Source organism: Marmota flaviventris, chromosome 11, assembly GCF_047511675.1.
Source record: "Marmota flaviventris isolate mMarFla1 chromosome 11, mMarFla1.hap1, whole genome shotgun sequence".
Lineage (NCBI taxonomy): Eukaryota > Metazoa > Chordata > Mammalia > Rodentia > Sciuridae > Marmota > Marmota flaviventris.
This window is the reverse complement of record NC_092508.1, coordinates 43093176-43107570: the sequence shown is the minus strand read 5'-3', so window position 1 is coordinate 43107570 and position 14395 is coordinate 43093176. Positions and strand designations below refer to the sequence as shown.

Here is a 14395-nt window from a genome sequence, read left to right as displayed (position 1 = left end):
AACTCCTGAATAAATATATTAGAAGCCCTGTTTTTTTTTTTTTTTAAGTTAAGGCTTGCTTATTTCTAGTTATTACCACCCCCATACATTCAGTGATTGAATCCACATGGAGCCTGCTTCATTAACATGCGTAGGTTTTAATATCTTGGGAGTGGGATTCCCATGCTTTTATCCACGTGATTTCAAATGTCTAAAGACATAACTAACGTATATGGGATTGGGCTTATACGTTAGTTATTCTTACTCTTACAGAATTCTAAGAATTATAAATTGTCATCTGTAAATAACCCCTTTCCATTTTTTGTAGAAATTAATTCTGATATAGATATTGTGATCCAGAACTATTTTGTTACAGGTCATTTGTCTGTTAGTGCAAAATATCTGTACAGTCCTAAATGTTGTACCATTTTCTGGTGAAGAGATTTTGACTCAATACTTTACATTTTGTTTGTTCAACTGCTAACAAATTTTAACATTCAAGTGACAGACAAACATGTATGTACACATACATATGCATATGTAAAGTATCTATGAGTTAGAGAAAATCATGAACCAGGAATTGATTCTGCGCAATGCTGATACATTTTGTCAATTTTAAATGCCAGTATTAAGTCAACATAATTCAAAAACTGGACTTGGAAATATGGACAGTGATATTCAGTTCTTGATTCTCTTGAGATATATAATATTTTTCATTTATAGAAGTTATTACATAAAAGTTTGTATAAACATACAAATATTTGAATACAGATTCAAATTTATTTGAACTTTAGCACTAAAGAGCCAAAAGGAAATGAAATGGAAAGCCTCATGAGAATAGCCATTGTTTTCTGTTTCCAGCATGGTGAAGTGTTATGGAAACAGTCCACTCAACTGTGTTGGACCTTGTAGTTAGCTCATCCTTACTTATTTTTCTAAAGTAGTAACTATCTCATGAACTGCTTGAGTTAAAGATCAAGTATTATGTTAGGAAAGTCATCTCTTATAGAACTTGTCTCTTCTTTCCAACTTTCTTTGGAAAAAACAAAATTACTCTTAACCCCAGCTTCCAAAAATTATTAAAACAAGCCTAGTAATATAATTCCTGAAGATAGTTAAGAATCTGAACTTAGATTTTTATCAACTTGGATATATGCTGTTAAAACATGTGTTGTTGGATATATGTCATTGAACTATGTCCTTGAATTATATTTAAAAATATTTGAATTTGCTTAAATAGAGTTCATAAAAGTAACTTCTAATTTTAATTTAAATGAGTAGGTATTGTTGGCTTATAAACAGTTTTAACAGCTAGACAATATAAGCCCAATCCCAATTCAATCCCAAGAGATCTGCTCCCAGTGCCATTTTCAAACAGATTTGACCCTTAGAGAACTTGATCCCAATTTTTTTTTCAGCTCATTATGAGGTCTCTGAGAAGCCAAATCAATTTTAGCAATCATCAAAATGTTCTCATTCTTGCTTGCCACCTACCACTTCCCATAAGGCAGTTTTCCCCTCAGTCTATCGTGGACCAGAACAGGATTTGCGGAGAATTCAATGTGGTCATGAATTTGAAGTTTGTCTATGGAAAGATCCATGGTTACCAGAATAAACAAATAGCCTGGCCTGGACTTATTATATACCTTATCAGTTTACCTAAGAGAAAACCTACTTTATTTAAAGTGTGGTGTGTGTGTGTGCGTGCGCACGCGCCTCTGTTTATTTTACCTATGCATGTTTTCAGTCTTCTAGTTTTAAATACAGGCCAGAAATTTGTGTCAAGAAAGAATATCCATATTGTATGTGAGAGTATAGGTGGGGCTGGGGGGGACACAGAATACTGCTGAGAAGATTGAACAGTGAGAAAGAAAGCCTGGAGGTGAATTGGAGACTAGAACCTGGAGTTGGAATGCACTTGTGATTTCTAGAAAGGAGTGCAGAGCTGAGAACCAGATAGCACAGAATGCCAGGAACTTTCTGGGCATGCAGCTTCACCTCAACTGGAAAGACATCAGGCCTAGAAAGAAGGTGTCCTAATGTGACCAGCAGCAGAATTTGACCCTGCATGGATGGGCGGAGGAAATGAGCACTAAAGACTTGAGTGCAGTGTAATGGAATATAGACTGTAAGTGAGGTCAGGTCAGTCTGAACTGAGAGACAGGACTGGGTACACATGGTTTACCAGCTTTTATATAGTAAAACCCTGAGAACAATGGAAAATGGAGGTCAGGAACTTTCAACAATGCAGAATGTGTTATGTGGACAGTGTCCTTTAAAGTAAGAGCAGCACAAAGAGAAAAAGGCTTCAGGGAGATTGCAGTAGTCGACCATCACAGAGCACCATGGAATATGTTTGGACCCATTTTCATTACTTGGAAAGTAAATTGGAGGGAAACTGCAGTCATTGAAGAAGTACCCAACCTCCGACCAAACTTCTCAGAGCTCTATGAATGTTTATTTCCCCTTTACCATACTACAGCTACAGCTCCAAAAATAGTATTATTAGGACTCGAAAATGCAATTCTTGGTGCATGGATTCTTGATGCTTCCTATGTTATCATTGATCTTTTAGTTTGCTTAAAGGCTCTGAAGTACATGTTGAGGAATGCATCAAAGTTGTTCATTTACTATTCCTCAGTGGTGAGAGGTAGAATTGGAATCCACCTGCAGGCCTCCTCTGAAGAAGTAGCAGTGTTGAGATTGCTCTTACACCCTGAGGCAGAGGCACCTCGTTCATACCTGGAGACCTCATGCCCACGCACAGTGGCACTAGAACAAAGACTTGGACAAAACAAGATCTGGGGAGATGAGTGTCCTTACCTCAACTGCCCAGAGCAGGGCATATGTTTTATTCTGCCAACACTTAATAGTTGACTATTTCCCAGATGCTGATTATGGAAGGGCAGAACTGGACAGCTCAACAGGAGACAAACAAATTCCATGGAAAATAACTGGTGGAAAGGAAGCATTCTAGACCTCTTTCAGAGTTCCTCAATGCATGCGCTCATATAAAAGGCTCTCAGAAGCCTGATGATAAGAACATTTGTTTCACTGCATCTCACTGTGGCCTTAAGTTCATTTGACTTTGGGAACACCCATTAACCTTCCTTGGAATTAATTCATTGTTAAAAGGGTCGCATTCTAGGAGGCGGGTGCTAAGAGAGATCAGAGGAAGGATAGAACCACCAAAACTGAAATTTTGTTCACCTTACCAGTTTGAGCTAAGAATTTTTTGTCTGCCCCATGTGACCTGCTGCTCTTACCAGTTTACCTTTCAGGGATACTGCTGAAGTCTATGAAAATGACCATATCCTCAAGGGATCGAGCGAGTCCCCACATTAACTGCTTAGCTTTTTAATTGAATTGGAGAATAATCAGTTGGTTTTCATTGTGAGCAAACCAATTTGATTTAGAAAATATTTTGAGGAAGATCAGTTCTTTTAAACTCTAAAAATACATTTGGTGAAGATGCTTAGGTTACCAAGTTATTTTTGGCTTGAGTCATCTGTAAAAAAAATACAATAATTGTGTGTACTTCATTGCTGTGAGAATGTAATTCTCCTGGGATTTTGTTGGCCATCATTCTAAGTGTTCTTTCTAATAGCTGAGCAGTAACCTTCAAGTACTAAGTTCTGTTATACCTGAATCAGTGATATGTCATTGAATAGAAAGCACACACATTGAAAAATGTTTCTGAAGCATCATTCAACCCCACGAGTAAAGCATTTGAAAACACCATTAGTGAGTCTTCTTTCCCAAATTTCATGGCCCCAAAGAGGTTTTAAGGTTTCTGCTTAATGAATTAATATGGCTTGTTTTCATCCACAGAGGCCAGCAAGCTTGTCATGTCCTATGTGGCCGCTGTTTGTGGAAAAGGAGCAGAAGTTAATCAAGTCAAAGAGCAACTTTTACAGTCCAACCCTGTCCTGGAAGGTAGGATTTTCTGTGTGCATTAGGTCAGTGTCACTTGAACATAGATTCAGGTTGAGGGCACTTCAGGTATCTGGCATTCTGGGAGGGGAAAAGGAGGAAAGAGATTCAAGCCAAAACTTGTTGAGCAAGTAAGCATCCTAGGAACTCTTGGCTCTAAGAACTTGAAGGAGGAAGTGGTTGACTTGTGGAAAAGGAACACTCCCACTTGTAATCCTTTTCCCCCTTTTGATTTTTATTTGAATGACTTAAATTTTGCTTAAAAGAGTCAACTGGTATTTGCAATTGATGGTGTAACACTCTTTTATTTTTCAAGAGAATACCTATGCCTGGTTATTTCTGTTGTTAAAGAAACATGAGCTCTATCAGAGAAACATTTAAGGACCAATTTTTTCAGGGCCATAAAAAGCCTATACCTGACTGTAGAGCTCACAGATTTTCAGGTTGGCTCCCTGTATTAACTCAGGCTTCTATAACAAAGTACCACAGACTAGACAGTTTAAACAACAGAAATTTATTTTCTCACATTTTTGGAGATTGGAAATGAACAACAAGGGGCTGGCAAGGTAGGTTTCATCCTGAGGTGACTTCTCTTGGCTTGTAGGTGGCTGTCACATTGCTGTATGTATGTGTGATCTTTTCCCTGTGTACATCAGGAGAGAGAGCAAGAGTGATCTTTGAGGTATCTCTTTTCCCCCCAGTTTTTTAAATTGGTGCATTATAGTTGCACATAGTGGTAGGATTTGTTGTTACATGTTTATACATGCACACAATATTACAATAGGAATCTCTTTTTTTATAAAGGGCACTGATCCCTCATGGGAGTCACACACTCATGACAGCATCAAACCTTACTTCCCAATATCATCACATCAAGGGTTATTAGCACTTCAACATATGATTTTGGATATAGAGGAACACAAACATTTTAGTCTATAAGACACCATCTGAAAATGAAGCCAGGGACAAATTCCATTAATTCCATAAAGGATGGCATGTGCCATCAGCATAAACCATTCTTTCCCACAGTAAATCAAAGCCTTTCCCTGTTGATGGGAAGCCATTCAATGCACTTCATATTATAAGCATGCTTTTACTGTCATGCAACACATTTACTGGGGGTAGAGTAGGGTTCACCACCGTAGCACTATTGGATTAGACACATCTTTGCTGTAGAGGGTTGTCCTGTGGCCAGCATCTCTGGCTTCTGCTCACTAGATGTCATTTGTACTCCTACCCCTGGTTGTTAGAATCAAGAATGTCTTCAGACACTGCCTGGGAAGTCAGAACCACAACACATTAAAATCTCTGGGCTAGAGAAATAGTTTGGTTTCTTTGTTCCAAGTCAGGAAGGACAAGATTTAACACAGATTATGGCACAACTGCTCTGGCTAGGTGGGCACCCCGCTAGTGTGGAAGGCAGCCCTGCCCTATTGTGTTTATTCTCAGGCCCAGCTCCTCCTTCCCTTTTGGAGATGCTCCTGAACCCTGAGCATTCCCTTTGACTCCAAGAAACACTTCCGTGCTTCATATTCTCCATTTTATTATAAGGAGACACCTTGGCATCTGTATCCTGGATGGTAGGATATGAGAGAAGCAGAGACCAAATCATCTATTCCGTTGTTTTTGACCTCTCCTCCCCTTCAGTACTTAACCAAGAAAGAAGCTATAGAAAGTGGTATCTCTTCATTTTATTATTGTAATATCTGACTTTTGTTTATTCGTTTTTGCTTTTAAGTTAATGAGTTCCTCATATGATATTATTCTGTAGATGCTTATTTTAAGAATGCTGTGATCTAAAGGAGCATTGCTAAGGAATGTTATAGCTTGCATCTGTGACTAGAATCTGGCTCTTTATTCAGTGGTATTTCAATCTAGGCTGCAGTGCGGGAAATGGGAGAAATGTCCACTGTGGGCCTGTATTATCTTTTATGGGAATGCTTTACTTTTGAACTGGAGCTGCTACTGTAAATGAACATTTAGAACAATGAACTTAAAAAAAACAAACGAGGAATGTGTCTTGAGTGTTTTATAATGGAACACTTGTTTTGGATTCTGTGGCTCACAATAAAGGACTTCAGTGTTAGGATTGTGTTTAGTAATGTGCAACTCAGAATTGTTTGATGAAAAGATGGCTTGTGGCTTGCAAAGGGTGCCCTAAATCAAGTTTTTTTTTTAAGCAATTCCTTCACTTGGCCCTGACCTTCAAGCTGCAATAAACTGTCCTTTATGTGACAGCGTCCTGTGCTGGACTTTGGGGCTTTTAAGTTAGTTAACTTGGCACCCACCACAAAGGCCTAGCAAAGAAAGCATGAGAATGTCGAGTTTTCATGATAACTTGGTTGACATTTGCCATTATCAAGATCACACTTGTAAAAGCTTTGGCCTGTGTGAACAAGGGATAAGCATGGGAACCTCCCTAGAAAATTCCCTTTTTTGAGTATTTCCAGTGCACAGGTTTCCTTGCTCAACACAGCATCTCGTTTTCTTTCTGTTGAAGAGAGAATTTGGTGTTAGGGACTAACTGAGCCATCCAGGCAGCATCCCTAAAAGAACACTTTCTGTGTTGATTTTGCAAATTTTGTCTTAACTGATCTCAAGCCAACTATTATTAATTATTTTAATTTAAAAAAAAAAAAAAAACAGGTACCTAGTGTGTGAATTAGAGCACATCACATTTAGGTGCTGAATATTCAGAGTTACCTTCTAATAAATGTGCTCCCTCACTTCTTGTTAAATGACTATTTTGAAAACAAGAACCAGTTTTTAGCCTCAGGGCTCATTTGAGCAATGATTGCTCCAATTCTCTTTCCTTGCTTATCTTGAATAAGTTCTGGAGGCCTCCAGATATTTGATGTCCAGCCTCTTGTTCCAAAAATCATTTCTGTTGGCCATTTTATCATGCTTTCTCCTTGCTAGCTACCTCTGGATCCCAACAATAGTCTGCGTGGATGGATCACTTGGTAGAATCCATAGTCTCCTATTTCTCTCAGGCTCACTAGACCAATTTACACTTCAACAAGATCCTTAGGCAACTGGGTTGCGTATTGAAGTTTGAGATGCGCTGTTGGGCTTTCAAAGATTCAAATGGGGGTTCCCTCTCCTGATAGATATGTCTTAAGCTTATACTGCCTCTTTCTCTGCTATCATTTTTCTAGATTAATTTGCCACTCTCTAGTGCCCAGGCTTAGTTAAACAGGGGCATTCTGTGCCTGGTGAGGGTCAGCCACATGGTTCTTGTGGACCCTCATTTGAAAAGGAGTCCCTTGGGAGATTTGTCTCCTCAAAGCAACTAAGAATGAAACAGGCTCCTATTTTGCATTATAGATCAGTTTTGTTTTCTTTATTTTCTGACAAGTTTTACTTAGGTCTGATGGACATAAACTACTGAAGCTGTGTAGCATTTTCAGGTTATTGGAAATGACTGTCATTCCCAAATCTTGGTATTTCAGAGTTATATAACTGATCATATTTAAATAAGTAGTTTTGTTTTAAAATTAATTGAAGTGCCACATGCTTTCTTCTCTGATCTGGAAACCTAATCCAGTTCCATCAAACTTTTGATATTCAGAGTAATTATGAAATAGCCTGTTAATAGTAGAAGAATAAAAGCCACTCACTGGCTACTCACTTGACTCCTGTTTGAAAAGAGTTAAAAGGTGTTGAATTAGGTAAGATTAAGTTTATGGTAATGCTCACAAAAATTCCATGAATCAGAGGAGTAACTTGCTGTTTTTCTATGAATTTATAATAAGACATGGAAATTTTAGCAACTTATTAAAAACTTTAGTTAAGCATATTTTTATGGAAAGTTTGTACAGAAATGTCATTGGTACAAGTTGTATTTGCCAGCAATTATATTTGCTGTATCTTCTGCTTGAAATTATTTTTTTTCCTGTGAACTTTAACCATGCATCTGTTTTGTTCTTACTAGCTTTTGGAAATGCCAAAACTGTAAGGAATGACAACTCCTCTAGATTTGTAAGTATTTGTATAAGCTTAAGTGTTAACACTAATATTTAGCTTATGTATGTTTAAACAACCAGGAGATGTTTAATATTTCTTAATACACACATTTTTTAAAATACGAAAAGCACCATTCCTATTGAGACACTGAAAATTCTATAAGGACAATTTTTGCTTTCTAAGATTTTCTTTTTTTAATAATTCTTGGAGTGATAAGCTGTTTTTTTTAAAATCATATTTTCTTGTCATAGTCTACTATAAAATTCCATGAGTAATTTAAATGAGACTATTTAGGAAAACTTTTTACTTATCTGAATTTTGGTATTATTATTAATCATAATTAAGAATCAGAAATTATGTAGAAAGAAAAACTCTCAAGTTTGTGTAGTCTGTCACCCTTATCCCTTATTTAGTGGGCCCAGAATTTATTCTAAATCTTGATAGAGGTATAATCAATACGATTGATGAGAAATACCAAGGGTGTGTGGGTTGGCAGGGGGAGCTGAAGCTGATTGATGTCTTGAGCTTGGTTGATCTAGTAGATGCTATTTCCACTAATAGACACTTGTCCATGTCACTTTTCCAGCCTGGTGTCCTCTCTTACTCCAGCATGTGCCCCCTACATTGGGCATTTGGGCCCCTCCAGCTGTGCCAGGCTCCTTCATGCCCCTGGTTTTCACAGAGACACCAGCACTGCCTGGAGATAGCTGGGGTTTAGGGTACATGTGATAGTGCTGTTTCAAAATGGCTCTTTTTCTTTCTGTAGTTTCACCAAGTTTATACATTTTTATGACAAAAGATCATTTGCTTTCTGAACTGTTTTCTCATATACATTACTTGTGCCACTGGAGACCATTTTTGATGATCTTTTATGTCTCTCTACCAAAGGCTCTTCCTGATCTTTCTCCCCCTTCTTTTTAGATCCCTTTGGCTTTTTTCTTATTAGGGTTATCTAGTGCTTCAGGAAGAGAATGACCTCAGGTGAGGCAATTTTGAGAGTTTAGAAAGTGGGAGGCTAAATAAATTTCTAATTCCAAAGCTGTGAATTTTTTCCATCAGATTAGTCTGTTAAGTTGTTATAACTGATTTGAACCATGCCTTCTCCTGTTGTGGAAACACGGCTAATCTCATTGCATAAATAGAATTAGAAGTGAAGTATGGGCAGATAGAAGCAATTCCAACCATCAGGCTTCTTATGTGCTAGAAATTTTATTTGGTTTACCAATTATGTGCACACACACTTTTAAATATTTACAAAAATATTTAGTATTTAGGCAGTATAAATGCATAAAGCCATATTGCTTAAAAGGTCATTACCATTTAGTAATATTTGAAATCTAGCGAAAGGCTTGGCAGGAGATTTAGCTTATTAAGTAGCTTCAGAGAAATCCTATTATAACACAGGTATTAGAATGTGAGACTAATGCTTGATTATAGGCTAAGTCATTTCATGCCCAGTTTTTAGTAATTTCTCTGCTTTGTGGTCTGTGACTAGACTAGTAATATGCCCAAATATATGTTATAATTTTTTGTAGTAGGATGCTACAGTACTTAAAGTTACTGCTGAACCTAATAGTGGTTTATGTATTATGTATTTCTACTCCAGGGAACTTGCAGTTCCTTCAGCTGGGTTTAGTTAACCTAGAATGAATTCCTCAATCTTTTCTCTGAACAATTGGGAAAAGTCTGCTGCATTGCAGTTAATTACATGCTCATCATAACTGACATTGGAGACCAGTGTACCCAAGGAGGGCCCCATGGTGTCCTCCTCTCCATCCCAGCAGATCTGGTTTGACATATCAAACTTCATTTAAGAAAGAGAATCAACTGGTTTTGAAAAAAATATTTTGAAAGTCTTTTTCTTGCTTGACCAAGTCTTCCTGGGAGTGGGCAGCGCATTGAGCATCCACCATGTACAAAGTGCTGAGCTAGATGCTGGGAGCACTAGAAAGAAACGCTAGTGTTGGGGAAATTTCATTACTCAAACTCCAATGCAATAAAATTTTTGTATGAAAATGATTCATTTTTTTAAAACTGTTTTAACTAATAATCGGCCTCCTTGCACCTCACCTTGCAGCCTGCAATCTTTCCTTAGCAGCAGCTGGAATCATGTCCACAGAATGCAGTTCCCCTGCTGCCTTACTGAAGGGCTCCATGGTGCCCTCTTGCTCCTAGATTAGAGCATGTGCTGCTTCAGGCCTCCTGGGTCCCCGCCTGAGCTGAGGCCTGCCCTTCTGGGACCTCATCTCTGCTCCTTGCCCTCTTCACTCTGCCCACATGGGCCTGTGTGATCCTCAGGCACACCAAGCACCTTCTAGCCTCAGGCCTTTGAAGTTGTGCATCCTTCTGTAAGCTGTGCTCTGTCCCTCGACCTTCACATCACTAGCAGTGTCTTACATCAAATGTCACTTCTGTGACACCTTTCATAAACTCTGTGACTTCAACTGGTTTTTATTTTCTGAAGACTTTTTTTTTTTTTTTCATCTCTGGAGTCAATGTATTCACTTACCTCATTGATGTCACCACAACAATGATAGGGGCCATTGGAACAAGTACCTTCTTATGCACCAGTTTTTAAAGAAGCTTATGGACTAGAAAAACTAGACATATCTAAAAATAATTATAACACAACACATCAAAGAGCAAGTTCCCCATGAAAGGTACAGGTGAGACTATACAGACATCCAGAAGAGAGAAACTGGAGGAATCTGGGGCAGGGGACAGTCCTGGGAGGCCCCAAAGATTTAAATGTGTCACAGTCGAGTGGAGGACAGGAGGAGCTAGTCTTCCAGCCTGAGGAAGCCTGAAGAGAGGGGCCACATGGACCTGCATGTACCAGAGTTCCTGGCTGCTGGACCAGAGGGTGCGTGAAATGAGCCTCAGGACACAGGACTGCAAAGATGGGTCAAGGCCCCAGCTGGAGGGCTTCAAGTGTCAGTCTTAGAGTCTCACACTTTAATTTCAGGTGATTGGAAGTTGCTGGTTATTGCTAGTAGACTAGCCGCATGATCAGAAAACCAAGCTTCTGGCAGAGAATCAGGATATGGCTGCACAAGAAGGGTGCCATTCCATCATCAGCGTAATTCTCGCTACTGACCAGCTCTTTTTCCATGGTTGGCTTCCTTTTCCTTTCTCTACAGTGTTTCTTCTTTTCAAATCTCCCATCCTAGTCTCATACCTTCTTTAAAAAAAAAAGCATGATAATATGAATTATAATGCATTCTGCTATCATACATAGCAAATTATGATAAAAAATTTTTAAAAAGCATGATCCACCATATGGTCACTGCCATCATTCAGGCCCCGCTAACTGAATTAATTCTGCATCCTGTGCCTCCCCTGTATGTGCGTCCCTGCACATGCACTAATCCCTCCACCCGAGCTCCAGATCTGTTGCCACCTGTGCTCAAGGACCACTTCTGTTCTCTCCTGTAGAGTCAACTGCTAACCTCCTCGACAGGATTATAATCTCCTCTCTTTAGTAGCTGCTGTGTCCCCACCATTGTAGAGGGTCTTGGTGTCCACTCAGTTGCCTAGACCACATCCCTGGATGTTTTATATCTTCGCTTATTTCCTTCTTCAACCCAGGCCTGTCATTGTGATTCTCTGGGTAGCTCTCAACTCTTTTTTTCTCTTTTTGCTGCTCCTGCTTGAAGCCTCCAGCATTTCCTCCCTTACCACTGCAGCTGACTGCCATCAGATTTATCTAGTCTTGCTCCTTTCTAGTCCATACCCCCACTAGCCAAGTGATCTTGTAAACAGGCAGTTCTGTTAAATGCCTCCTTATTTAAGATGTTTCAGTGACGTGGCTTGCTGTCAGGAGGACATGTCAGTTTCACAGTGCGCTCCAACTTTCCCCTCCACCCCCAATTCCCCACTCACTATCCCTGTTCTCCTACTCACTTCTCCTGAGACTTTGCATTTCACTTGGGAAAGACTCCTGCTCTTATTTTGTCCTGCTTTCCATGCTTAGCAGCATGACCCCATGGTAGGGTGTATCCTACACCAGAACAAACTGTTTCCCTTGTCAAGTCCCCTCCAGAGCGTATATGTTCCCTGAGAGCAGAGACTGCTTTGCTTTCCTGTATTCCTACTTTGGCATTGAGGAAGTACTCAATAGACAGTTGCTTAATGCATAAGTAGAAGATTTAAAGGGTAGATGACAATGAAAAGGAGATGGTGAGACAGTGTGCCTCAGCTAGTAGAGAGTCACAGAGCGCATTGTTGACCGAGTTCCATGTGGTCGTGTTTCTTCTCCCTCCCCATAGTTTTGAAAATTAGAAAGAGTTAGAGTAATATTTAAGGAGAATTATTTATAAACCAATCTAACTATTACTAATGTAGGACTTGAAACAAAATCCAGGATTTGACATACCAGATCAACACATCCTTTTCTAAACAAGAAACAGATGTTGGGGTTATTCTTTTGTTCTTGTTACTCTTTAGGCAATTATAGACCATTTCTTTAAAAATCACAGAATTGAACTCCATGTGTGTCTCAAGATACCATCTGTAAAGCGTAATATGAACCTGGGTTATATACTGCTGTATAATCTAGGTCAAAAGCCAAAAATAGTAATAATGATTATTAGTCTTTGATTCTGAGCTAGTCACACCACATAATTGTGTATTTGATCTGAATAGTTATAAAAACAGAATGGTTTATTTACCCACTGTCCAATATCTTTGGAGTTTATAGCCGTGATTTGAACCTTTTTTGCCTTGAAAAGTAATTTATCTTCCAAATCAGTGCGTATGTAAGGACTACTTTATTTTCCCTGATTTTTATTCTTAAATTGAGTACATGCATCCTTCAGGAGTTTGAAACATATCTGAAGTGGCAAAGTGACACAATGGCCAAGAAGATCTGTTCTTAAATTAGCGCCAGAATAGATTGCTTTGAGCTAATGGGGTATTTAGTATGAATTATTTATGGAAGCATATTGTTTTACATCATGGTTATATAAACTGATTTTCTTAATTACATTTAAACAAGTGCATAAACATAAGAAGTTAGTTTGATGTTCTCTAAGAAGTACACTGACTGACTGTTTTGAGGTAGACTTGAAAACTCACCAAGCCTTTCTTTTCTTCGACAGGGCAAATATATGGATATTGAATTTGACTTTAAGGGTGATCCACTGGGAGGAGTGATAAGTAACTGTGAGTATTTTACTTAAATCTTTGAAGAGAAGTTCAGTATGGTAGAACATATAATAGAGTATTTTAAATACTTGACCTTTAAGAGATGGGTATAAGGATATGTTTACTTTTCTTATATTTAGACTTTTAGCCTTTGCATTTCACATGGCTTCATAATATAATTTGTAAGTCTTTTTAAAGATCACTTAATAGTCTTTGAAAATATTTTTAGAAGTCTGCTAAAGAAATAAGTTTTTGTCCAGCTGTTTTTTATATTCCATAAGTCTTTAAGCCAATTCTGTATGGAAAAGATCTAAGGGTTATATATATATTTTTTTATTTTTGGTAACCAGGATTGAAACCAAGGGGCATAAACCCATTCCCCAGCCCTTTCTTAATTTTGACACAGGGTCTTGCTAAGTTGCTTCAGTCCTCACTAAGTTGCCAAGGCTGGCTTTAAATTTGCCATCCTCCTGCCTCAGCCTCCTGAGCCACTGGGATTATATATATGCAATATCACACCTGGCTCTAAGGGTTATTTTGTTTAACAAAATGTTTATGATTAAAAACAAAGTACAGAGAGTCAGTTTAAAATTAATAAATTTTGGAAACATTTATCAAACAAAAGGAGTGGACCTGTACTACAAATGTTATTTTGAGAAGTTTTATTTCTCTTCCTTATATTTAAATGGTTAAAATGTGATATGTCTGTTAGATAAAACATGGACTTATTAGCCTCCTTTAGACATGCTTTGGGACTGTAGAAGTGAAGTGTTCTCTTGTTAAAGTGAAGGTAAAAAGTGAACATAATCAGGTGAGGTCTGGTCTGGAGTTTTCTGAAGTGGGCACAAGAGTGCCACATGACATAGTTAGTGTCTGTAAGTGGCTGTCAGCTTTTGGGGGTTGAGGTACCCATGGTGCTACCCTGTTATCTGATTTGTTTGGAAATTTTAATATAACCAAATAGGGCTTTGTGCACCTCGTCTGGTTATCCTTTGGAAGCCTTCTGCATGTTTTGAGGGTCACACTACTGAATCGCCCATTGTCCCTGGCTGCCATATTACCCAAGAGTGCTGAAAAATGACAAAAAAAAAAAGTATCCTGAGTGTGTTCAATAGATGACATTTCTTCTTTAAGTGAAATGTTTTGCTGAACCCCAAATATGAAACAGGTAAAATGAGCCCTGGTCTGGTGGAAGAAGAGATGGATAACTTAGAAACCCTAGTTAGGTTAGTGCTGCTTAGGTTAGATGACTTTATATGCCAAATATGGAAATAAAAGTACTCATGAGGTAACCAAAAGCAAATGATTGTAGTGCCTGACAAACTTTTTAGGCACATTCCTTTCATGACGTGTGTCAGCTGATGAGAGCTAT

General features: G+C 38.5%; 1 protein-coding gene across 4 annotated transcripts in view; it reads left to right on the top strand.

Moving 5' to 3' along the window:
- Myo1b (myosin IB) overlaps nucleotides 1–14395 on the top strand; it is a 172214-nt gene that overhangs the window by 90272 nt on the left and 67547 nt on the right. For all 4 annotated transcript variants that reach the window (XM_027924982.3, XM_027924981.2, XM_027924984.3 and 1 more), the window contains exons 5-7: nucleotides 3811–3915; nucleotides 7847–7893; nucleotides 12978–13041. In XM_027924982.3, coding sequence (XP_027780783.1) covers nucleotides 3811–3915; nucleotides 7847–7893; nucleotides 12978–13041 — 216 coding nt within the window. The remainder of the gene's footprint in view (nucleotides 1–3810; nucleotides 3916–7846; nucleotides 7894–12977; nucleotides 13042–14395) is intronic.